Below are 27620 nucleotides of genomic sequence, written 5' to 3'. Positions count from 1 at the left end.
GGAGGGGCAAAAAGAAAAAGAAAAAAAAAGACAAAGACAATGAAAGCTAACCCTTCACTGCTACCACTGCATCTCCAGTTTCAGGTAGCGCTCAGAGAAGGTGCGGTCCTGCTCATCTCTGCACACACTCGCAGGGGGAGACAAGGCTGTGGCTCAGGTCCTGTGTCTGTGAATGTGTGTGTGTGTGTGAATGTGTGTGTGCGCATAGAACTGTCCCACACAGAAGTACTCTAGAGCAAAACACTGTGCGATTATGAGGCAATGAAAGTTATAAATCAGAACGTCGTACACAGAAGTTCCTAGAGAGTTTTGAAGGTTTTAAAAATCCTCCAGTCCTCGTTAACTCCCACAGAAAACTGATGACTGACAAATGATCCACCGCAGTGGAATGAAAAGACAAGGGAAAATGAAGATGAACATCTTGGCTGAGTGCTTAATAATGCAACTTTGAACGGACATAAAATTATGCTCAATGTGAGCTCTCCTTTAAAGTTCCGACACCACCTTTCATCAGATGAATGAACGATTCACTTTCATAAAAAAAAAAAATCTTCACCAATATGATCTCACCCTCAGCATGCACATCATCTGAAATAAATAGTACTCCACAAACCTTATTCCATAAATTCCTGCACTCCATCTAGTGTATTTGTTTTCCAAAAAGTTTCTCCTTTCAGATAGAAAGAAGCTTTATGTGTTTGAATGTGTAATATTTCAAACATACTGTATTCTATAGTTCTTTCAATCGTTCCCCTTACAAAGAAAAGCCTGGGGCCTCTCTGAATTGTGCAGCAGACTAATTGCAATTGCTTCCAAACACTAATCCCTCTTGAGCCGCGGAGAAACGTGCAAGCTGTCCACGGCCATTAACAGGCTTTTCAAGGGCCAATTCAGGCCTCCTTCCTGCGGCTTCACATGAAACAGTAGTTAACCCAAAATACAGGGATTCTGTTACACTAAGTTACATTTCTGAACCCCCAGGATAGGATTGAGACACTGCATCACACGGCCCAAATTACAGATTTACTATATAGCCTTGTCTTGCCATCTTTGGTCTGGCTGCGAACTACTCCACAGTAAACAACAGTATGAATGTGTGTGTGTGTGTGTGTGTGTGTGTGTGTGTGGTTTTGAATCAGTGTGTTTCCAGAGCAAACTTAGAACGGTTACTGTAAATATTCCAACCATTACTTACAATAGTTACTCGCTGAGTTATTAGTTTCAGCTAATTATTTTTTATTTACTTAGTTACTTACCGGAGTTTTTACTTCATTAGCTAATTTACTGACCACTTGGGGGCAGCAGAAACAAGCTGTGAACACAACCCTAACATATTTGCACTTTATAAAATCTTTATAGCACAATTATTAGCAAACAGCTGGCCTTTTTACACACCCAGGGATACAGAGCAACATTGCCATTCATTCGGAGTCGTGTTTGTGACCACCTGATGAGTGTGAGTCCAATATTAATTCACTTTTTAGCTCTGTTTTTGGTCTCCACCAACTTCTGAGGGAAAAATCTGGTTCTTTGGTTGCTAAAAGCTTTACAATATTCACTATTGCTAACTTTGTCTTTCTGTGTTTTGATGCTGAGCAGGTAGTGTACAGTGGGTTCATCAGCGCTTTTTTCCCACTGAAAACCGCTGCCTGCTGCCACAGGAAACACCACAGATGAAAACGGTGAGAATGAATCAAAAGGTAAAGTTGCGGGCTGTGACACCAAAACAATGAGCTGAAAAATGCTAAAACATTTTGTACATCATAGAGCTGAGGGGAACTACATAGTCAGGTTTGGTTTGTAATTAAGAGTCACCTCTCCTACATAAAAGTCATATGATGATGAAAATGTCTGCTGCATTCTTACAATTAATTCTGTAACCTGGGAAAAAGTGTCAAATATACTTTACAGATGTGTAATTTCAAGACATAACCACATAATAAATATAACAGTAGTAAAAGTAATACATTTGTAGATTCTATAGCACACTCATAATCTGTTTACTATGAAGGAAGAAAAACCAGCTGTTTGATCCTTATTGAAATATACAAGAATTATAATTTCTCCCCAAGGTGCTAATAAATCGAGGAAAGAACAAGATAGTTGATTTATCGCCTGACTGTATCACAGCATTGGAACACTGCTGGTCTATCAGATCCACAGTAACCACGGTAATGATTGCGACATTTCAAAAAACTATTCCTTAATATTATTTTCATTGTGGCTTAGTATTTCTTCTTTGCTGTCACCTAGTATTTAAAAACTACATATGCGGCACACAGTCACAGTTGATGAGGGATCTACAGGTGTCATCCTTCTCCCAGTTTGTGACCGCATGTGTTGGAGGGTTAGGCTTAAGTGTTACTGGACTCTTCCACACACATATTACAAGGATTCCCAGCTGTGCTAAGACATACAATGATGGGGAGATGATCAGCAGTGGTCACCTACAGTACAAGCCTGACTGTGAGTTAAAAAGCCTCCCTCTTCTTCTAAGTGCTTAGGGGCACTGCAGTGAGGAATCTCTTTGATAGATAACTATGTTATTTCCTCACTCATTTCCTCACTGTTGTATTGTTAATGTTGGAGTCTGAATTTTGTGGGACCAGCTTATGTAAGCTGTACACACAGTGAGAGTAAACTCAAAAACTAGATTCCCGCCTACTCCAGTTCATCAACCTGAACCACACTAACCTGCTTGAATGTGATATATTTATTGGAAATCAGTACAATGAGCTCAGATGTTTGTGCTGGTCTATTACCGTTATGGGGCTAAGATGAAAAGAGAGAAACAAAGCTTCCGCAAACAAAAGGCAGGAAGGAAGGAAAGGCTCAATGAAGACCTTTCCAAATTTCCAAGAAGAGACACACGCAATGTGAGCCAAACGGGCCATTTTCTGTTGGAAATTGTGATGTTTCTCTTAGTGTGTGATAATTTGGTAGGGTCGGCTATGGTATATGTTCTTGGAGTCTATTTTACATAACTCCAGTGGAGCACACTATAAGGGGCATAGATCACCTTTGGTTTTGTCATGGTGTCAAAGTCTCACAAAGCTATAGGTTATGTAAATGAATTTGTTCTGTAGTCATGAGGGTCTTGAATTTGAGCTTGACACAAATAGTGCCACGTGACATCCTGTTACCTTTGTCTTGGACTATTATTTCAAGTGGGTCATGACGACAGGTATTGGATATTGCAGGTGGGAAAACTGTGACACAAATATCATCCAGACGTCAAGACTTTAAGATTTAAGTCCTTTATTGCCATGTAATTCCTAAATTCCTTCACAAAAATTAATCACAGCAGTGAGTATGATGCATAACATGTGGGCTCAATAAATAGACTTGGTCTGACTTTGATCTTGGTGTTCGTTTTTAAGATTTCAGTGACAAATTGCTGCCGGTATATTACATCGTCTCCAGGGTATTGTGCCAGTGCCGGCAAAATAATTGTTTGAATCCGGGACTCAGATGTCTTGGAAATAAAAGACACTAGGACAACACCACACCTGCCTCTGGTCATTTGGCTTGTGTAGTGAAAACACTTGAAACACACACAAAGGTTTTACTTGAAATATTGTTTTAATACAAATTACAGAATAAGCCACAAAAGACACTTTATTCTTGCAAAAGATCAGATTATATAATATGAAACTACAGACGAGAACAAAAGAAGTCGGCAGAGTATCACATATGATTCAAAAAGGCAAATATATATTTTGCTGATGCTTTTCGCATTATCATAATTCTATCACATTATAAAATATACAGAAAGATGTACCTCACATCACAGATGGTGTCCCACTGAGATGTTCCAAAAATATAGGAATCCCACAGTATGTGCCAGAATATATTACATGTGAAAATTTAGGTATAGGTACAGAAACATGATCACAGCATGTGCCTGGTCTCATCACGTGCAGATCACAGTCGAGGCAGATTTACAGTGGGGTCAAAAGCAGCCCAAACACAGAAACAGGATATCTACTGTATTTGCAGGGAGGTCTTTTAACTGTTAGAAGCAAACTGCGTTAAATGTTTAAGGAGATACAGCCACAGGCACTGGAATATTTTTGCAGTGCATGTGCTCTCCCTCTCTCTCTGTTCCTGCCTCTTCCCAACAGTCTGCCACACGTGAGCATACAGAGATGGAAATGAGAGAGGGAGCGGTCCAAGGACACCCTGATAACGCAGAGTGATGTACTGAATTTCTCTCTTTCTGTCCATCTCTGTCACTTTCACCCTCACAATGAGCACAAACCATTAGAGATGATCTCCCCTAATGCACTTGCATTACTGATAAATTACACTGCAAACATACTTATATTCTCTCTCTACTTATACAAATGCCACCCAGTGGGCAGGCATGGCATGTTTGGCCTCTTTGATGGATTTTGGCAACATGATATTGAAAAGGTATGTACATACCGTTGAGGATTTATACATTTCAATATCATTGTCGTTGCCAAATAAGGAAATCTCAGGAAGCATTTTCAAGCAACGACCAAGGGATCATATTAAACATCGCATTCCTGTTGATTACCTCCTCACGTGCAGAGAAAAGTGAGATATATAACTGGGATAACGATAGCAATCACATATTAGATGAAATGCGTATTGTGAAATGCAACTGACAACTCGACCAGACTGACTAAAATATTACTGTGACCACGATGCAAGCATAAAAACATAAAGGATTCAATTCCTGGTAAAAGGAAATGTAAGATGGTGGCTAGTCCTCACAATCAGATCAGGTAACATAAAGTGTTGCGAAATCAGACCTATTGAAAAAACAAGGAGCTATGATGAGATCTGTTTCCCTTTACCACCACCTACAGACTTTCCCTCCCTCCCAAGCCCCTGTTTGTCCTTCCCTGCCTCCTCATTAGCCACTTGTTCTGCACTTCCTAATTATCTTTCCTTGGTGTATTCAGACATTGAGAATGTTTCCTCTGTCTAGTTAACTGCGTAGCTTTACTGTCATAATGTCCAGCCATTCTTTAATCCCGTTTCCTGTCTTACTACAAACAGTGTTTTTTTTAACATCCCCTGTGCCTGCCACTAGTCTCTGCACGCTTGACTTTGAACTATGATTTAGTAAATGTATTTTCAGCCCAGCCTGCTGTGTTCTGTGTCTGCTGCTTCCCTCCTTCCTGTTTGCAAGTTATCCAAAACTGTGACACAAGGGACATTTTGCCAGTGCTTTAAAACACATGCACACACACATCATAATTTTATGTCCGTATTTGTCTAATTATTTCTCCCAGAGGACAAAATAACACTGGTTTCATAAAATGGGATTCTTATCCACAGCACATAAATATTAAGGTCTGTTAACCCTCAAAACTCTTGAATACATATAATTATCATGACAAAAAAAGAAAATAATGCAGGTTGTCTATGACCCTCTATCTGCCAACTTGACCATTAGTTAGTGGTTTAGTAAGGAGCATTAGGAGAATGCTTTGTATTAAAATATAGTTAATAATAATAATAATAATTACGCCTGTTTATGATAAATCAAAATATGATCCAATACGATGCTCCCTCTTCACTCTGTACTAGCAGCCTGCCGCCACTAGTGGTCACCCGTCTCACACAAGTTAGTTGGACTCGGTTTAACGCAATGATTATGTTGCCTTCAGGGATTGACAGAAATACTGCAATTAGTGTAAAAACTCACATGAACAACTCAACAAATACTTAAATGCACTGCCACCCCAAAAAGGCGGGGTATGTATTAACTAGGAAGTTTAGGAGAAGAGGAAAATGCAATTAGTAGGAATGGTAGGGATGTAAACAATAACTCCTGAGAGATAAATTAGTACTGAAACTTTGATGCAAACATTGCACTGTCAATAAAAATTACTCTCCCCGTTGTGTTGTTGGAGGACAATGCAAATCTATCGCGCTTGACTTTCAACAATCACACGGAAAATTTGTTTTGGTATTCCTAATGATTGTCATTTCATCTGAGCTCAATGATGAGACGTGGACGAAGCGCACTTGAATGCAGCAGTGTTCCCGGACGGGCCAGCAGAATTACGCTGGACACACAATGTGTATGTGACACTGCTGCCTGACAGATAAACAAACCCCTTCTTGTGTGGCTCTATGGACCTTTAACAGCTGAACGGTATCAGTCTCAGTGTTGCTAGACAGCTCATTTTAATGCCGATAAAAGCACATTGGTTGAAAGATAATGACTCCATTGATGAAAAGTTAAATATAAGAATTGCGTCCGCTGAGAGGTGAGTTTGATACAACAAGTTGTGGCTAGAAAACTTAACGGTTAGCAAATACTGGCTAACAAAACGTAGTAGCTAATTTAGTGGTCAGGACTTGCTCTCTCCAGTATACTACAGACTGTTATTCACGCCGCTAAATAGCGTTACATACATCAGCTACATGACCATATAATAGTTTGCTAAATGAAGCTAGTTAATTAGCCGTTGACCGAAGTCCCTTCCTCTGTAATATGAACCTTATCCCTGCGCCCACACGGGCACCGCTAAGTTGGGCTAGCGATGGGTGAAATTGGCCACAGTAATGATAGCTAACGGTGCATTACTGTTTGCGCTTTTCAATGGAAGTTCACCAGTTCACTTGTTGCATCCTCAGCTGACTGCTCCTAAGCATAAGCTCCATTAATCGTATCTCGTGCTGAGTAAATTTAGATTTGCCTGTTTGCTTTTATGCTCTCCAGTGCTCAAAGGTTGTTCGTTCTACCATACATCTGCATGATACGGATATGTGTAATTAATTAATATTAATATCATGATTTGCTTGGTAGGTTTTAACATCACAAGCTGCATAGAGAGAGTTTCCAGAGGCAAATTCTTTCTCCATTTTTAACAAAAAGCACAAGTTTTCATTGGTGTATTCATTGTGCTTGTTTTCCTGAAGCTCTCCAGAGGGCTGCCTTCTTTTTTCTGAATCCTCTCTTTACCAGAGAAGACCAATAGTCTAATCATCGTCTGTGCTTTCACCTTGCTGGAAACATTGCATTTCTTGTTACTACATTCATCTAAAACGTTTGAAAATAACTAACCATTTCTCCAATACTCTCACATCCCCCTCATCTTTCCAGTGACCCGGTGTGATAATTGCATGCTGCATGTCCGATAACCGTCCCATCACCCACCTGCACTTCCTCTCATTTCTGATGCATGGCCCTCCTTTAGAGATGAATACGTCTCACCGTTCCTTGCATGTTGTGCTGTGAATGTGGCGTCATGAGGAAAGACAGGGATAACCCTCCGGCACTGTCATCCACAAAACCATGCCAGGGCCAGACACACTATGGACGAGAGCTAAAAAGGCTGCATGCTGATTTGGAAGCAGAGAAGCACCGTACACAGCGGGCCAGTCGACACCTCTCTGTGGAGCTTAGGCACCTGCGGGAAGAAGCAGAGAGGGAACTGCAGAGGGCCGTGAGGGAGCTGACGGCCAGGCGAGGGTGCCAAAAAGACAGGCTCTATAACAGACATTGCCGTCTGCTGGCTAATGAGGTGAACATTAAAGACAGTGGACGATGCGCTGAGGTTGAGTCCACAGGGAGAGAGGCTTTCTGTTTTGGAGAAACTTACACAAAGCTGGAGCAGTTGCTGCTGACGCTGAATGAAAATATAAATGGTGAGCAGGCAGTCTATAAATTGCATCACAGGGAGGAATTGGAGCTAGAAAAGGCCATCTTCCTCTGCCACCTACTAGAGGCCTATGGAAGACTGGTGCAGGGGAGGCAGAGAGCAGAACCCCGCAGCTACATTTTTAAAAAGCCAGATCAAGAAGACAGCAGTAACTCCTGGCAGACAAAGCCTCTCCTAACAAACTCCAGGGCCTTGCTACAGAGATCCCAGAGTGCCTCCCACTCACCAAACAAGAAAACCAAACAAGATCGACGAAAGCAGCCTTTAGGGAGGGCCCTCAGTGTAGCTGACCCCTGCACCACTGCTGCAGTCGTGGACACCTGTCGGGGCAGCTCTCTGAAAATTTGTCACCCTCACAACACTCCCCATGCAGGCTGGGACAACCAGCCCCCCTACTGCGCAGAGTCCTCTGGGTCAGGCATGTCATCGCCCTCCAAATGCATGGACAGAAACATGGAGGTAAGCTATTTCATATTTGCAAATTCCACACATGGTTCCAAAATTGTAATCAAGCACAATACTGCTAGCATTTCCTCTTAACTCATACACTGCATCAGTATGCATTTACATACAGTATGTTGGTGGCAGTCTTGGAATATTTTTCTTTGGTGGTCTTCCTTCATAACCATACAAACTACGAAGCCCTTAGGGATTTGTGGATATCTTTTTGTTTTTGTTTTTTTTAAACCAATCCTGTGCATTTTAATAAGATCATAATTTTAAGTAAGACTAATATGGCAGATCACATCAAAACCTGTGTTTTGACTTGTGAAAAGAGGAAGTAGGCTAGATTGGCATACATTGCATTCACATGATAAATCGTAGGTAGATAGAGCCGAAACAGGAACGTGTTGGCAGTGGTCCCACCCAAATTTTCTGACTTGACCTTGATTTAAAAGAAAACCTTACTCCCGAACAGGATGAATTCATAATTTTACTTTCAGACAGAATGACTGCAAAATGTATCTAGCATCAGAGGCTTGCACAATCCTCAAGATATATAAAATAAATAGTGAGATATCAGAACGCATTTTCTAATAGCTGATGTGGACAAATTTGACATAAACTGGCTACTTCGGACTAAAAGAGTGACACAACAAGACCCACACAGGGATCACACAGACGACAGCTCTGTGCTCGTCTAAGCTTTGTAGAGAAGGGATTGGCAAAGAACTAGTTGAAGAAATTTATATTTTGAGCATCACCTAATGTTACTCCATGTGTACTGTTTGCTCAATCTAACATTAAAACATGATGAATTAGTTAAAACAAGAAAACATGATTTGTATTGCAGTGGAGTATTGTGCATCCTTGAATTGTAAATTGTTAATTTGCTTCTTATTTTCCTCATTAGTGTACGAAAATGCATGCGGCAGAGATGTTGACCTAGGCTATGCTCATCTAAACACAAGCTGATCAACACAGTAATTAACTGACGCATAGACCACAAACCAATCATTGCCATTTTAGTCTTCTTATTAGCAGTTTTTGCGGATCAAGTAGCCTCAATCAAGTGAAGACAGTATGTAACTGTGGAACAATCTTAGCACGTGGTCTTACTCTGAGGCACCACTGTTTTGTCTATATGGTTGTCAGAGAAGGAGAATTGTGCAGGATGTGAGGAGAAAGGTGGAGTTAACACATGTGGGTGGATCTGTTTATGTTGGAGTGGCAGAAGTGGGTCAATTTGCCTCCGTCTCTTAAATTTTGGTTTGAAGTTTTCATGGAGAGGAAATTGAATAATTAATCAAAGCTTCAACTGTATCTAAACAGCAGTGCCCACTTGCCAAACCTCATAGCTGTTTCATATTTATTGCGCAGCCCTGCTTAGGCATCGCCCTTGTTATCACAGCAACTGGCATTAGGGTGTCTATTTGTGTCTATTTTTGAAAGCATTCTTACATGACAGCATTTGTTTTTAACTTTTTCTGTAACTTAGTCTGCCACCTGTTTGTATTTTCTAAATGACCTGTCTATGCTATGAAAGTGTTTGTTTTTTAACCTCGAATGGGATACTGTACCTAAATAATTGTGCATATATTATATTCCCTAGGAGAAATATGTTTATCATAAAGCCATTTAAAGTGCAGCTTAGAAAATAAAATTTAACAGTGAGAATAGTACATCCTGGACAGGTCGCCAGTGCTTTTGTGTATTATAGTTAGTATAATTAGTATTATAAAATGCTAATTTGCTTAAATCTGAGAGAATTTCCAAAAGAAAGCCAAAAGAGATTTGGATAAAAGAGAGAAAAGCAATTATTTATATTGTCTTATAAGATGCAACACAGCAGACAGTGAAGCAATGATGGATCGATCAGTGTATTTATCAGCTGTTTTATCTGAGGTGTGGTGATACTGTAACATTACAGACTCCAGCTCCTGAAAGCTTTTTGCTCAATTCAGAATGATCTTTCAGAGTTGTTGCTTTTCCTCTCTGTTCTAATTTAATAGAGAGCCTTTTATGTGAGATGTATTTGACCAGCAGCCAGCTCTTCAGTCACGTGACAGGCAGATGGGGAAACTTTGTCAAAATATGTCAGCGTGATAGGATGTCGATACCACTGAACCACGATGGACCTGGCTACAGCTAATTTCTGTGCAGAGCATATTCTGTTTGACAGGCATTAAGTTATGTTGACTGGATGTTTGTCTTTGTTGTATGCTCAGAGCGATGTTTTCTATTTACCTTACCTGTGCCGTGTACAAAATGTGATAAGGACACTTGCTGGTGGCAATTATCATGTATGCAGCAGTAATCTCACATATTTTGTTCTTTGTTGGTTGTTTTGCTGTCAGCGACTCTGTTCCTGATCAGAGAGTTCATTTATATTATCAAAGGAGCTACAGCAGATTACAAGTGGTGTTTAGTTGAGTTCACTTCAGCGTTGTTTTCAGTCTGTAGGCTTCTAAAGCCATGGTCTTGTGAGCAGTAAGTAAGTAATAAGGGAATAGACTGAAGCTGTGAGATGCAAAGTTAGAAGCTTGTTTCTGTGGCATGAGCTTGACATTTCTGTCTATCAAAATCAACCCTTTTCCCTGTGTGAATACTGTCAGTACATTAAAATGGGGATGATAGACAGTTAAGGGTGAATGAATATCACATTGATTTTCAGAGTGAGGCATTGTAAATGTAACTATCTTAGTGTTGACTGCACAGACAGTGTACCAGAAAAATGCTAGTTAAAAAAATGAAGGCAAAATGTCTATTTTTAGCTTTGCTGCACCCAGCTATGGGTTTTCTAACAGTGACCTTTAAAGGAATAGAAGGTAGACCGTTGTACTTTATCAAAGCACCCACCCTCTCAAGCTTCAGCAAGCTTTGTGACCTGCAACAAAGCAGTCACAAAGTATTAAAATACATTTGGTCTGCTGTATATGAGTTGAACAGGCTGGAAAAGAAGTGATACCCTAGACTAATGTGTAACTACGTCTTACTTATTGTGACATTTAACTATGTGTATTAGCAGTGGGCGATTAAAAAAAACATCTTAGAACATGGTATAGGTAATTTTATATTTCAACAGCGCATACATACATTTGGAAATGTGATTGATAAACTGTTCGTTTACAGATAGACTAGCCTGATGAGAATGCCAGTTTAATCACTTGCAACATGCCCAGATTGCCCTTAAAGAACCAAAGATACAGTATTAATTAAAAACAATATAGCAAAATACTTGGTATGTACTGTCATCGATTCTTAGTGTCTGTACAATAATGATGCTAAAGGTACTTTAAGATAATTATTATTCATTCATTTAGCTGAAGTTTTTATCCAAAGAGACTTACAATTGCTGTATATGTCAGAGGTCGCACGCCTCTGGAGCAACTAGGGGTTAAGTGTCTTGCTCAGGGACACATTGGTGGATGTGTCACAGTGGGGAATTGAACCTGGGTCTCTCACACCAATGGTATGTGTATATGTATTTTAGTCATGATCTTGGTCTCCTCCAAAATTATAACTCTTTGGAGTTAATATTAAAAAGGTACAAAGGTAAGGATTTACATTTTGTTATTTTATATATATATATATATATATATATATGTGTATTCATATATATTCTATTTATTTTATTTACTGGTCTGAATACAAACATGTAAAATAAGTCATTGCTACAGTGATATTGGGATCTCAAAACTGGTTTACCCAGATAAAATTGTGATATTTATTAAGCTGCCTTGCTTAGGCAATTAGCTGAAGTACCTCCTGTAGTAACAAGTTTGTAAACCAGCGTTGAGTTGTGACTGAATTTATCTTTTGCAGCATCAGGCCTACAGCTTTACGTGTTTTTTAATGTCTGTGTCCCAGACTAAATCACTTAAACGCAAGTAATATTCATCACATTGTCAGACATCTTTTTTGTCTCTATAGTGCACAACTGCAGTAAAACATTAGGATTAGTCTGGGCTGGACACACTTGTTCCTCTGCCTGCCTCCTGTGTTGCAGTGTGTACTGCCTCTTGAACAATCAATAGGCAGCCAACATCATTCCAGCGTCATCTCCATGGAAACGAGCCCTAGTCGCGGTAATGATTGGGCCCCTTCTCAAAGGCTGCCTTTTTGTGATAGGACGATGGAAGTAGCCCTCCCTACCCCCTCCTCTCAGCGACACTCGCCGTCTTACACACACACATTTTTCCCTTCGTCCTCATTCTTCACCTTTATGGCGCTGTAACCAAGATGGGATTAAGCAGCCTGTCGAGTCTTATTGCATTTGGATGAAATGCTTTTTGACACAGCAGCATCAATGAGGAGGGACTCACAGATGAAGAGTCAACATGCCACCCACATCTCAGCTTTGCGGGGACTGGAGTGGAGACCTGTTAGTTAGATCGTTCTCTTGTTTTTTTCTCCATCGCACGTCTCTTCTTGTTTGCTATTTCAGTTGGGCCTACACGCGCTGTTTCAGCGTCACGTAGGGTAAGAAGTGGACTGATGTTTTCCCTTTTCTGGACAAGTACCTATGAAAAGCACAGACAACAGAGCGCAAAGGCATGAAGACTCTGAATCTGAATGCTACACTGTGACAGATACTAACCACAGTATGTTCAAGAATGCTAGGAGAACGATGACATTCATTGAACTGCCTTCGCAAACCAAGGCCGAAAATAAGTGATATCCCTTTGGAGGCTGATTGTCCTCATTTTGGAAAACGTCACAGTGCAGAGAGAGAGGAGGTACTTTACAACTCCTGGTTTATCTGTAACTGGTTTTGTCTTGGAGATGGCACACAGACTCTTGCTGTAACAGATTCCAGGCACCTTCACTAGTGCCATTTTTGTCAGCTTAAACTTTCACTTTATGGGGATTCACACATTTTTGGCTTGCTGTTAGGTAACAGACAACCATGGCGATAACGGTTCTTTGCGTGGTTTCAGACACTTCACCTTAGCTGTGAAAAAACAAACCTGCTTATGAGCTGTTGGAGCAAGGGAGGACAGTGACATCTTTAACACTTTGAAGTCAACCTACCAGCGCTGATCCGTGTAATTCTTCTCCAGCAAATGAAAAGCCTGCGATGGCTTGGTCTTGGCTGCCCAACTCATTTCGTCATATTGATCCCATCTGCGCTGTTTGAATTTGACAGAGAGTGATGTATGACCTGTGCACTCGGCCTGAGCAGCCCGAGCCTGCACCGGCACCCACAGAGATGGAGAGCCGTGAAGTGGCTGAAGCTCTTGGACGACAACAGCGGGAGCTGAGGGGTTCAGAAGAGCAGGATAACAAGCAACATGGGCTATTGGACAAGGCAGTCCCAGCCACGGCTAATATCACCTCAACATCACTGTTAGGAAAAAGGCACCACTCGCTGTATGCAAACCTTAATGGTTTTGAAGTGGAAGGCATACGCAAGGTAAGTGTGGAACATTTGTTGTGTCTTGCAGTACCATTCTTGAATGGTGACATGAAAATGTTTGTGGCCTGGAGACATGAGAGAGGGGCGTTGTTCTCCCAGTAATTTTAGTATATCACGAGTCTTTTTCAAAAAACAAAACACTATGATGAAAGATTTTCAGGTCATTATTCAAACGGTAGTTGTGGTTTTATGACTCTTTTCACATCACAAACTATAATATATTGTCTGGTTCTAGTAGTATATAAAGCAGATGTATCTTAGAGTTACATGATTATGCAGAGTGTGTGCTGCACATTGTCTTGACCCTTAATCGGGGACAGCGTAGCAACTGTTGTAGAAACTAATTTCACACCTCTGCATATCCTGTTAGCGCAGAAGACCCACTTACTGGTAGCCAATGGAAAATCAATAGCTGACCCATGAGATTTTCATGTAACTGATGGATGCTGCACATATCGCTTATACAATGAGAGACATCACTGGAACTGTCAAAATAACAAAGTAGATCTCTTTAATGTACCAATAACAAATAAAAAAAAAAACATCCAGTCTATTGTTTGTGTTGGTAAACATCTGCACTTATTGATTGTGAGTGGTTTAAGTGATCTAAACACAGCTAGTAGATAAAAGGTTGCAGACAGTGCCTTGTTGGGTGAAACAGGCAGTACAATGTCTCCTAGACTGTGAACAGCAATGCATGACAGCAGAATCAACTTGAACCATGTTGAGCTACGACTCAGTAACCCTTCACATACAATGTACATATTTTCAGGGATGGGCAAAGATACATCAAAATGTATTTTCAAAAAGATACCAAATACCCTAATTTTAAGTGTATCAAAATAAAACACAAAATACAGCAGCCACACCGTGTATCAAATTAAACTACTGTATTTTTGTATTTCAAAAATACTAAAAATTATTTTCCATGGTACCATAAAATCTCGACCTATTTGATCCATCCCTTCACCAGTACACTGACTCAGTCGATTAAGTGGACAGTGTTTGAGAGCAACAGCTTTTCTCTGCCTACTGAGTCATGCAGTAAATCTGACCTATGCAACCAGTTAACAGATCAAATATTTACATATCCCTGTGATCACCCAGATGAAGGTTAGTTTTAAAGTAACCAACAATTTCATGTTTAACAGTATGCTCTGAAACACTTTATTATAAATATTTTTTTGTGCACAACCAACATAAACCTAAAATAGGCTGGAAGTAGCAAACTAATGTTAGCTGTGTGGGCTGCTACCCAGGTCAAATAGTTAGCTAGAACATTACGTAAATTGGGAAATGAGTTAGCCGAGGCAACTAAAACAAACACTAAAACTTAACAGGAACTGGTACCAGCACCTTTCTCACCTCGACCTTCTTCTTTCAGGTCTGATTTCAACAAGTCTAGTCAAATTGCTGAGTAGCCACCAATCAGAGGCAGCATTTTGTCATCACATAGACTTTATAGTATTTTTAAACTACAAAATACAAAACACCAAAGTATTTTGATACAAAATGGAGCCATTTTCATCAGTCTTATCAAATACAAATACAAAATCATGTTTTGCATTTCAAATATATTTTTACATACATTAATAATACTGCCCATCCCTGCATATACTTATATGTGTGTCTCTGCTGTCTTAATTTGTAATATATTTTAAATAGTATTTGGGGCTGGTCTTATGAATCATATGGTTAATATATTGGAAAGGAATGCCTGCTAACAGTTCAGCATTTTTGGGTCATATATTTCCAAAATTAGTACTACAATATTTTCTACCACTGGTTCTTCCATAAAACCCCAGTCCTTTTTTTTCTTTGTTTGATGGTTTGAATGTATCTTTAGGTGTAGCAGAATTTCATCATTAAACGAAGGTAGTAATCTGTGTGCAACATTGCCTTCTGTCTTCTCCACCCCTTCCACTTCATTATCCAATCACCACAATCACGGCGTAGTAAAACCCCCTAATGAACAGTCAACGCACAACATGGGACAAGATCTGTGGCCACAGAGGCTGGTAGGGAGCTTTAAATGATGCATTAGAAATTATTATTTGGCCATTTCAGACCAGTGGGGGTCTGCAGTTGTGTTTTTCAGCAGGGGGCTGTCACTCACAGATTATTGTTCGTAATTACAGCATTATTTGCAGTGGGGGTACCATCGTCCTTTTGTTTTCTTATCACCAGTTCCAACCCTAATTGATCATTGTGTGTGTTCAGCAGGATACATTTTTATGAGAACATATTTAATCTGCATACTCCCATATACAAGGAGTGAAACATTTGTGCAAGAAGCAGAGCACGCATAAAGCTGAGAGAGAAACCCCCATATGAATTGTCTAGGTTATAAATAGAGTATTTAGAAAGATGGCTGCTTTTACTGTATAGGTGATGTTAATCATCAGATCTCCAGATACAGTCTGACATAGCCCAGCAGTATACGTTTGTTGGGAAAATGATATATATATATATTATTCATTATATCTTCCTATAATAAATGAACATTTGGATCATTTATTTAAAGCATTGTAGGGATATGTTGACACAAGCTTGGTCAAGATCGGAATTAAGCTTTAAAGAAAGACGAGCACGCTCCATCATTTTTAAATATTTGTCTTCTGAAACTTTTATGAACATTTTGAGAGAAACTTTGGAGAGGTTAGTCACTGTAGATGTATTCTACTGTGACTGTGTGCATAGGTTCTTGCACAAAGGCTTATAAGTTTGGAAAATATATTTATACCACAATTAAAGTCTGTGCTGATGTCAGCAGACATGTAAGTAGATGCGCACCACCCATTATTGACCCAAAATACATGAGAGCACTGGTATATATTTAAGACTTGAATAGAGACACCTTTTCAAGTTTTGATGCAGTGGTAAAAGAAGATTTAAATATGCGTAGATCTGTTGTGTGTAGCTACTGTGTTTTATGACCAAGACACTTAATTAGTCAGATTTGTCACAATGATCTTGAAATAAAGTTGTGTTCAGTTGCCTGGTATGAGGTATTCCAGGGGGCCCGAAATTGCATCTGTCATTTAGAACCATTATAGAAAACCTATGCCTGAGTGCAAATTACATAAAGCAGCTGTCAGTGTCAGTCTTTACACTTCACTGTAGAAAGAAGCGTGATTTCTCTGAAGGCTAATGAGCTTGTTGACTGTGTTCCTCTGTGATCCCAACTCTTTAACACCTGTCTGGATACCATATGGCTGCTTCTCTAATGATTGTTGGGGTTTACACACTTCCCCTAAATAACTCCAATGAATACAGTTATTTTTCCTGACAGACCCTGTTTTCAGCGACAATGCCTTCCTGTGATTACGAAGCTAAGGCCAGGCCGGCATAGTCTGAGATCCTTTGAGTGAGAAGACTTTTTTTGTTCAGTGTGGTAACAGTATATATACCTTTGTCTAGAGGCTAGGACTCGTGGTACTATTGCCACACACAGTTTTAACTCTAGCCGCTGCCTGATCTGTCAGTAAAACAGTTATTGTGGAGTCTTTAGAAATATCTGGTTAGGTTGACTTTGGTAAATGTGCAGGGACGTTTCAGCTCTGACAAAATGCTGACGCTGCCATTTGTTATATTTTAGAGTGCTTCTCTTCACACAAGGAACTTCATTTAATCCAGTTAGCAGGGGCATTTCCAGCCTCGTAAAACCGGTACTTGTCGCTCAATCTGCCGTCAGATGTGGATAATAGTAAACATAGGCTATGTTGCTTTGTCAACATATCATTTCCCCTGCTGTGGATATAATGACAGAACTGATGCTCAGCAAAAATTCTGAAGAGCTATTTTGAGCCTGCTCAAAACAGCTTTATAACAACTGCAGTCAGATTTCTCAGTGCACTATTGAAAGTCAGCTTTGGTACTGATCCATTGCTAAATGCAGAGATTTGGGTGTTTGACGGCAGCCCTACAGGTCACCACCCACCCAGTTTGTACCCATGGGAGAACTGAAAGTGGAGCGGTGTGTCTGTATAGAAGGCCTGATTAAACCATAACTTTGCTCATATTCTTCTGAAAGGAATCACAAATCTCAAAGAGGATGTATTAATAATAATAATACATTTTATTTAAGGCGCCTTTCTCGGCACTCAAGGACACCGTACAGGGGTATTCATGGTGGAGTGTTTGAATTGTGAGTCACCCGCTTATTGTTCTGCTTCAGATGAAGTATGTGATGATGAGCCTCCACTGTGTTAGACAGACGTGTAAATGATTGATGAAAACAATTCATTTTTATTTTTTGTCTTTAGTCACATGGTTATCATGGATCCTTTCATTGTAAGACGTTCATTGTAATGTCCCCAAAAGTGATGGAAACACGACTGTGTGTATGTGTGTCCACATATTAGTGTGTTTTATTGGCCAGCCGTCTAATGACTTGTGAATAATTGATAGAGCAGCGAGTGGGGACTCTCTGGAGTATTGGTCTCTCACCATATTCCAGCCCGAACATCACTGTCTGTCTGGTTGCTGTCTGACTGCAACGAGGCGCAGACAGACTCTCTGTGGAACAGGGGTCAGACATTGTGTTCACTGTCGCATTCAGCTGTGGAGCCAGGAACTCGGGGTGTAACTTCCACACATGTACTGCTCTGTGTGTGGGCTGAATAAAGTAGTATTGCTCACTGTTGCTGTGACAAAGACTCAAGTGTGAAGATGCCTCAGTAGCTTTTATTAAATCAAAGCTGTATCGAAAATGAAAATGTAAGATTTTTGCAGGATTGAAAATGCTCTTTACCCCTGCAGCTGCCCTCCAACACCTTAGAATCTTTTACATGGCTCTTTAAAGGCATTAGCGCACACTGAATATCACACAGAGGGTGTCTGGCTCTCCCTCCTCACACTTACATTCATTAGCCTGCTATACAGGCTGTTTCATATTTGGCATCCTCCAAGGGCTCTCTGCTGTCTGTGACATTTCTGAGTGATTTGGTCCTGCTCCCAAACTGCCGGCGAGATTAAACGAGTGATTACCTGTGTCCCCCCTCACAATGGGAAATGCTTTTTGCCTAGAGGAGGAAAGGGAGACCCATTTTGTTGACGCACTGAATGTCAAGAAAGGTCACTTAGGCCTTTCATTACTGGAGTGCCTCCACCAGATGCACATTTATTGACTGTGACTGGTAAATGTTTGTTGTGGAACACTGAAAAAAATGTTCTGTTCAAATGTCTAAACACTATTACAGACTTATTGACAGTCTTGACCCTCTGTTGCCCTGTCCTGTGTGTTTGTGTGTGTGTGTGTGTGTGTGTGTGTGTGTGTGTGTGTGTGTGTGTGTGTGTGGCGGCTGCACCGTGTTCTTCTGAATTATGTTACATTTACAGTCATGGCTAAGCCTATTTCTAGACCATGATATCACAGGATGTGTATAGAGAGATAAACTGTGTTTTTAAGGTCAACCTATTTCTTTCCTTGCCTTTAAGATATGCTACCTAATGTAATGTATTAAAGAGCAATGTAGTTTAAAGATAGTGTTAACTCTGAGTGTCCAAGGACTGTCAATATATTGTAACTTCGCCAACCCATCAATAAGCTGTAAATTTGTGAGTAGGTCAGCTAGTGACAAAGAGGAATATGATAGTATTCAGTCATTTAGTGCAATAGTACAGTTAAATACCTCTGTGAATGGCAATGGTTAAGCATGTCCTTAACCATCACCTCTGGTGATACAGGAATGGGAATTTCCAGTGCCCTCTAAGAATATGTCTCTATACTGGAAACCTCTGGGGGAATTTTCCAGCTCTTAATCAGTGAGCTCTGGGTGATGAGATGCTGGCAGTGATGACAGTGTCAGAGGGGGAGTGATTTTTGGCAACATCAAGAATGGTGAAAAGGTCCTTGCGGGGCTGGTTAGATGCAATTCATTTTATTCACTTCCTTTTCTGGCCGTGCAGGACAGCCCAATCTGTAGAATAATTTGGCTAAATGGTGCGCCCATATTTGCTCACTTTGATTGTTTTTATTCAATCTCCTGTTAACAGTAATAGTTTAACTTTAGTCACTTTTAGTAGTAAAGGAGGTACATTTCAAAATACGATATTCAACATGTGAATCGGTGTGTAATTTAATATTATGCTGTCGTGCAAAAGCAAAGCAGAGATTGTATAGGAAGGTGTGGATACTTAATAAAGCCAAGTATTGCGTGTTATGATGACTGATGTGATTTTAAATATTAAAGCAGATCAAAACCATTTCCAAGTGTCTGTTCAGTTGTTGCTTGTGTGTGTTAGCGGTGGGGGGGTAGAGGGCCTTATATGCATATGCAATTTTCTCTGGCAAGATTAAGGGTAATATTCTTTTGAAGCTGTAAGTTGAACCTGTGGAGGGTCGGGGGAAAAACAAATCATCTCCACGACATCCTGCCTCCCCTCTATCCATTTTCTGCTGACACTGCAGTAAATGGAATAATGTGACGACCCCCTCCTACTGTTCATCTTTTGATTTTTTTAAAAGCCAGATGTTCTCTGCATGTCTGACATCTTATTAAGCCCTTGGAGGCTCAGAGGAGTGTGACATTTTTATTTGTGAACTCTGAGACGATGAGGCAGCCACGCACATATGGATTTTAATTAGTGTGTCGGTAGGACAATGTAAGAAAGAAGCTCCAAGCCATAATGCAGATAAGATCTGAAGGCTAAAGGGGTGAGTTATCTTAAGTAATGTTACACCCACCATGCATTGCAGATGCATAGCTGTGATGGCTTCCATGTTGATTTCTTAACTTGGATTAAACATTAAATCACTTTTGGCCTAACAAATGAATTAGCCTGTTGTTACATGAGAATGCATCATGATGTATGGGCGTGTCATGTCTTCAGAGTCTAATCGTTGGAAATCTGGAAATAAACTAAATACAGTTCGTACCTAAAGATTATGTATGCACATCTCATTTTCTAAACCTATAGAAGGGAAAAGGCACTAACAAGCATTTCCAGACAGCTCATTTCATTTTTGCACAACCTCACCCAGAGGACGTTTGTAAGAGGGGTGGTAGAGGTAGATTGCTGGACGCCTGGGGGAAGTAAAGGGGTGTCTCGTGTTGGCTCTTTGTTCTCGGTACGCGTAAAAGAGACCCCCTAATCTGTCACCGTCAGGGACCCCGGGGGAGATGAGTCGTGATAAATACAGGAGGGGATTTGAGAGGACACTTAAGAGAGCCTCTTCATGACTTATATATGAGTATAGGGAGAGAGCTGCTGTTAATAAAATACCTCGGGCCACAAACAGCTTTGTGGTTGTTTTCATGTGTTTTTTTTTTTAAAGAGATATTTCTCTGCTTTGTTTGAGACCACTGGAGAGAGCAGCCTTTCTGTTTGCTAACCATAAAAAAAAGTTTTGCAGTGCTACAGATCCCAGATGAGCTGAAGCACTTGCCATAGCCTAGTTTCTTGTCCATTAAATAAGCTGGATATTGCTACCTTGGTCATTGTAATTGGTTTTGTGTGCATATAAAAATAATATGTAGTAGAACATATTCCCAATTTTAGAAGATCAAAACGGAGTCATTCTTAAACCTCACCTTCATGTCTTTTGAGGATACAGTGCAGTCGAGGAAACCTCATTAGAAAACCATGGATGTAGTTGGAGACAGAGATAAAGTGAGTCATTGATTTGGCTCTCAGTTGTAAAGCTTCACTGATATTGGAAGTCCATTAGTATCCACTTCAGTGGAAGAGCGGCCATTCCTTGCTAACGATAGTTCTTCTGTTTCTCGCCTGTTTCTCTCCTCTGCTGGTAATTAAAACTATGTTCAGGAGGACATGTGGTATTTGAGGGCTGGGTCCCCGGCCTTTCCCCTTCCATTATTGCTGGGAGCATACAAGGCCTGGATTAATTAAGGCACATTTCCAGATTCAGCAGATTGCCTCCTTCATGCCAATCCTCTGAGCGACACTGCTGAATGAAACTCAGCGGCATTTACTTGCAGGTTGTGCGTTATGCATTTATAAAAATGAATCTATATCTTTCTGAAAAGCCAGAGTAAAGAATGTCGGATGATTTTGGAAAATAATCTAATTGCATTTTTTTTTAAACCAATTTTGTGATTTCAATTTAATATTATATTATTTTTCAAAATGGACTAGCAGTAAATCAGTGTATAGTATGACCATCACAATATTATGTAGATTAAACATACACTGTTCTTTCTTGTAGGTCAGGCCTGTGTAATGATGAAATCAGGTGATGCATGAATTGCATGAATTATTATTATGAGCATTAGTTGAGAAGAAGTATCAAATTTTAATAATATGAGAAAGATAATTTGAGTAAAGTCATGGCATTAAATTATATAATATCATCAGGTTGGCCTGCCTACAGACCACAAGAAAACCTAAGTTCACCACAGTGTGTTATACAGGAAGCGATCAATACAAAACCACCAATTAATGACTCCTTATCTCAGTTCAAATCTCCTAGGAGTCCATCTTTCTGTATCCCAGTAAGCAAACAAAATACTCAATTTCAAAAGTTGTCCAACGAAAATAAAACCAAGTGACACCTCTCGCAGCCTTTGCAATTAGAAAATCTCATTTATCACATCACAATAATATCGCAAATGCAATTAATCGTTCAGCCCTAATGATCATAGGCTGACTCTGGGAAGCTCTCAGGAATTGTTTATCTCTGAAAGAAGCCGCCTCCAGTAGAAGCAGAGACTGAGACACATTGGAATAAAAACAATGATTCCCTTTAATGCTTCAATACTGTGTTACTGCTTTCTTTCAGCAGACCTGCCGAATTGCAACAGTTGTTGTACCTATTGTTTATTCAGTTGCTACAGTGTGTTTCCAGAGCATTGGCATCCAAATAAACCATTGTAATTTTTAAGCCCAACCTACAGTTGGTTTATTCACTGGTGTTTGGATGTTTTGCTTTAGTGGTTGACTCTGTGATTGCATGGGTTGCAGTTGATACAAACTGCATGGATGTTGGCTGAAATGATGCTGTATCGCAAATTGGAGCTTTAATAGTGCCACTTCAAATGTCATGTTCAGCAAAGAGTTAACAGTTGCAAAACATGTGTGTGTGTGTGTGTGTGTGTGTGTGTGTATGCCTATGTGCATGTCTGTGTCTTTGTCTTGCAGTCTCCTTAGAGGCTTATAGTGGGGGATTTCTAGCTGTCAGCTAAAAATGCTGATGTTGGTGTTTCTGTAGACATTTCCATACGCTATACAAAATCTCGCCATGGATCCCAGACAAAAGGATAATCTGGTTCTGAGACCTTATGAATATGTAAGAATTCCACGGATATTTAATGATCTATTCAAATCTTTGTTGATGGGTAACTCAAGACCCCTGTTGTGTCAAAAATATAACAAACATTTAACATCTGCTCTTATTCTTTCCTTACAGCCTTAACTTACTTTTTACATTTAATGTCAACATTTCCTGCATTTGTATTAAATTCTGCTTTTTCCCCCCTGCCAAATACACTAAATATACAAATTAAAACTGCGTATGCAAACATTGCAGTGTTTTTCCCCCACATGTTTTAACCCTTTGTGGTGCAGGAAATCACATCAAGCTCAGTGAAGATGGGAGGTTCCTAATTTATCAGAAGCTCAACCCACTGCAATTTAACAAAATGCATACAAATTGACAATAACACAGTTTTATTTACTAGTACTGCTAATAAAACACTTACTTACTGCCCTGTTCGGTGTGTTCTGGCTCTCTCATAATGCACGTTATGATAGCATTATTAGAGCAGTTAAACATATGTCTTACATATTTCTTGCTTTAAATGACTTACTTATTTGAGATAGTAAATCTATTCATAACCTGGTATTCTCTGTATGAGCACTTGTATAATAAGACTTGTCACAGGACGAGAGTGACCAATTTAATATGAAGGTTTGTCATAAAAGACTCGTTACTATCTACTGTCTGTGTTACTTAGCTTACAATAAAATGCACAAGAAAGGGATGAGTTCCAGAAAACCCTAAGCCATTTTGATTTAGACCCTTGGAGGCATACAAAACAGCAACTGACCCAGATAATCGAGAGACAATTTGGCCTGCTCTCTTTATGAAACTCAGTCCTGTCAGTGTCAGCCTGTTGTAAGAAATATGAGTAATGCAACTGGATAATTAGTAATAAGCCACTGGTGATGTTTCTCTTTAAAGTTACTCTTTTATTTTGGTGCTCATCTTGAAGGGTAATTCAAGTATTTTTTTAACCTGGGCCAGGTTTAAAAATACCAAAATGATCCTTCAGGTTAGATTGTTTTGATTGACCTTTAAAACTTAATTTTATGTTAAATGGGTTCAAAGTGACTAAAGTTGCTTCAGTTACATTTACTAACAAGGTCAGTAGCATATGTTGGTGCTTGAACCCCTTGCTGTCTTTCCAACCTGTGACAGCCATGTGATGGTAGAGTTTGTCCTTCAGTGGGGACACTTGGAGTTTTGAATACAAGTATATTCGCTTTCTCACTTGGAACCTGCAACAGTGTTGGGTTCAATTATCTGGATCAGATCACACATACAGATCTCCTATATAGAAAATTCAGTGTCACTGTAGATTTTGGTGTTTGTGTGAAAGTGGCTTCTGGATGAAAAGCTGTTCTACAGACATTTCTTTGTAATAATCTGAAAAGCCCAACGTGATTCAACTCCTCTTCTAAGGTAGAAAAAACGGCCGGAGAATGGTCTTATGATGAAAAGCTGACCCAGATGCTGTAGAGGTTATTAACAGTACAAAATACCTCTCACACCAGCAACCAGTCAAGGCTCATCCACCCTGCTTTTATCAGCTGCAGTCTCGCAAGAGCTTTCACAGCAAAATCAGTCAGAACTGTGTGGTTCATTATAGGTATTGCAAAATTACATCTTACATGGAATTTCAGCAGAATTCGGCCATAAAATATTGTGGATGCAAGCAAAACACTTTCCCCAGCTTCACAATCAAATAGAATATTTAGTGTTTCCATATTGACATCTGTTACAATACATTGATCATTTAAAAATGCTTAATAAAAGTTCACATCTGTGGTACATGATGATGTGGTCTGGACCCTGCAGGCTGTAGATATTACCATTATGGTAAGGTAAGCAGTGTCAGTGTAGTGTGTGTGGTGGGAGCGTTTTCTAATCAGCATCAGTTTTCTGCTTGTTTCCCCAATTACTGCAGACATATTCAAACAGAGCATAAGGAGATAGCTCCATTAGGCCCGTCTGCCCTGCCCAAGGCTCAGGCTCTCCTGACAGACGTTTGTGTACAGACCCCTGCCCTCCTGCTACTGAGTTACATCTGCCTTGCTTACTGAGCCAGGTCCATGTGGAAACTGCGCTGCTGTAAGAGAGAAGAACTGGCTGAATGCTAAACACTGGCCATGAGTGGACCTCACCACCTGCAGCCCTTTTCTGTGACAGCAAGAGAAGCAAGGGCAGGGTGTGTTTTAGTCTGTAAGAAGCCAACATTACCTCATGCCTAAAGAAAAGCCTCCGGCGTATTTCAGCGTGATTCCCAGGGAACAATTACAAGACATGGACGGATTCCAAGATCATTAGAATCAGAATGGAGGCAGGCGGAGGCTGAGTTCACTCTGGCTGGCCTTCCTCTGAGGTGATTGATTGGGCTTTAGCATCGTCCTCCTGAGAGGAACACTGGGACATTGGGACCGGATGGCTACTCCAACTGATGGTAAAATAACTCTCAAGGACACAGAGGTTCACCTGAAATCTGAACTCTTTCTGAGCCATTTAGGATTGTTTGCTGTGTAGAAAAGGAAACCGCATATCCGCTTAAATCTGAAAAGCAAATCTATTTCTGCTAAAATTTAGGTAGAATTATTAATTAATTTTACAAGTGTAAGTGGCATCTTGTGTCCTTTTGCCATTGGCCTAGCATAGCAAATTTTAATAATGGCATCCTCTGGTGTATCACTAACATTGCATACTTCGAAATGTGATGCTTTTAGTACTTTCATACCTCCTGTATAACATAGGACAGCAGTTTGCTGATTTGTTGTTAGTTCTTCATTGTCTATCTTTCGCACACATAACAGTCTCACTGTTCCACTGATCCACACTCCTTTACTGTACTATCAGAGCTGTCATGAAGTCTGCTGCTGCGCTGACAACTGGTAATTCAAACTGAACACTTTGTGTTTCTGCTTCATGTTAAAAGATTCCCACTCATATTCAAACCTACTTGTTTTCTTAATTTTACCTCCGGCATTTCAGAAAAGCCCCTTTCCCGTGTCATTCCTTCTGATCACATCTGCGGGTGTCCCAGCCGTAAGGAAAGCTCATTTGAGCTGCTTTATGTTTTTAAGCCAGTCCTAAAGAGCTTTTTTTACTGATGCGTAAGCACAATGCCATTTTATTAGGAGTTGTTAGTTACAGAAGGGGGTGTTTCTAATGTACCATATTCACATTGCAAGCAAGACCATTAACCAGATATTTTTACGTCGAGCACTCCCTTATGCCTAAAATTACAGTACGAGAGATAAATCAAACCAAGACAGTTGAATAAGCAGCGTCCATGTCCCAGAAAAATCCATGTATCATCAACAAAGCAAATACTCTGATCATGAAATGCTGTTCAAAGGTTTTTATGACAAGCTCTGCACTTTTGTGTGCAGTTTCATTATGTGCCCTTATACATTATCTAAGGAGGATTCATTTCCTGCTTGTGATCCAGAGAGTGTCCAGAGAATGGATGGAGGGATTTATCACAGTACCACCATGTTTATGTTGTTAAAAGTACCAAAAATAACTGTCGGAGGCATTAGGTTCTACAGCATCAACAATCAAGATCCATGTACACAATTATGGCATTTTGCCTCAATTTTACTTCCGGCTGTAACTTAGTACAGCTCTGACACAGTGTAAAGAGAGTTAACAGTGGCTGTTTTCAGTTCAAGAAAAATTGTGCTGGATTACATGAACAGTATGTATTGTTTTACTCTTAATCCCCTTGTGATTAAGTAGGTGCAGGAAAGGCAGGCTCTATCACTGCCAATGCAAAGTACCATCTAGAGAGATAATTACAGATTGCAAATGTATTGACAAGATGTGCCCAAAGAGAGTATTCAAGTTTAAGGAGAATGTACTTGCTGACTCAATGCCTGTATTGATTATAAATGTCTTCCACAAAGCATCTTTTTTTGCCTACAGTGACAAATAGTGATCACATCTTTGCTTTGGCTGCAAGCGTTTCACAACCAATTTAGACCGTGTTAAATTTACTAAAACATGCACTTATTTTGGAAAACATCAGCTGATCCGGCTGTCCCCCATCTTATGATTCTGACACTTTGATGTGGAAGTTTGTGATTGTTGCACACCACTTATTTTTCCATGCTACTGCTTCTATTGTTTTAATTTGTTCTCTTTTTTGTAAGGGTGCTCCAATCGATCGGTCACCGATCATAATCGGCCGATAATGGCTTTAACTAGTTTGATCGGTGGTCGCTAAAAAGGCTGATGAGAAAAGCCGATCAGATGACGCAATACTCGCCAGACAAATTTTCAACGGCAGCTAAATGCGCTGTGTGAGCGGTTTTCAAAGCTAGCTAGCACCAAAGTCCTTCTCAGACAAGGGATTAATGCGCCCACATAATCATTTACAACCTCCCGTCCAGATTAAAACGGTGAATCAGAAGAGGTTTGTTTGAAAACGCTGCTGCCCCGATGGACAAAACAGAGGACTTTATAAAACGATGACACACACTCACATTTGGCTTTGTGATTCGGTCTTATCAGTCATGCAAAGCAAAAACACGATGCTACTTACAGATCAACTCTGATACGCTGCTAAAACGCTGCTGTGGACGGAGAAGATCGGTTTCGTTATAAAACTGTTTTAAAAACGTAGCAGTGTGGATGTAGCCTCACATTACCCCAATCCTCTCTCTACTCCTCTCATGTCAACCCTACCGTTTTCCCCGTAAATCTCCCGTATTTTTAACCTTTATAAAGTCAAATAAAAACCTTCTGGCCGTATTTAAAGTGTTTCCTATTCTCTCCACTGGTAAAGTCGGTGGCAGCATGTAAGATATGTAGACTGTGCTTCCTGCACAAGGATTAAAAATGAAAACAATCCACTGAAATAATATAAAGCCCATAGCCTGCTAATGGCAAACCA

At 40.1% G+C, this 27620-nt stretch overlaps 1 protein-coding gene across 7 annotated transcripts in view; it reads left to right on the top strand.

Annotated features, from left to right (window-relative positions):
• Nucleotides 1-2265: 2265 nt before the first annotated feature.
• The window catches only part of LOC123962879 (RIMS-binding protein 2-like), a 64256-nt gene continuing 38901 nt past the window's right edge, over nucleotides 2266-27620 (top strand). For 5 of the 7 annotated variants that reach the window (XM_046039327.1, XM_046039331.1, XM_046039329.1 and 2 more), the window contains exons 1-3: nucleotides 6103-6251; nucleotides 7091-8108; nucleotides 13240-13506. In XM_046039327.1, the coding sequence (XP_045895283.1) occupies nucleotides 7212-8108; nucleotides 13240-13506 (1164 nt within the window). In that variant the 5' untranslated portion in view covers nucleotides 6103-6251; nucleotides 7091-7211. Of the gene's footprint in view, nucleotides 2467-6102; nucleotides 6252-7090; nucleotides 8109-13239; nucleotides 13507-27620 lie in introns of those variants that run through there. The other 2 variants (XM_046039326.1, XM_046039330.1) reach the window with 2 other exon arrangements.

Source organism: Micropterus dolomieu, linkage group LG23 (assembly GCF_021292245.1).
Source record: "Micropterus dolomieu isolate WLL.071019.BEF.003 ecotype Adirondacks linkage group LG23, ASM2129224v1, whole genome shotgun sequence".
In the NCBI taxonomy this organism is placed as follows: domain Eukaryota; kingdom Metazoa; phylum Chordata; class Actinopteri; order Centrarchiformes; family Centrarchidae; genus Micropterus; species Micropterus dolomieu.
Note: the sequence above shows the minus strand (reverse complement) of the source record. Positions and strands in the feature narration are given on the sequence as shown.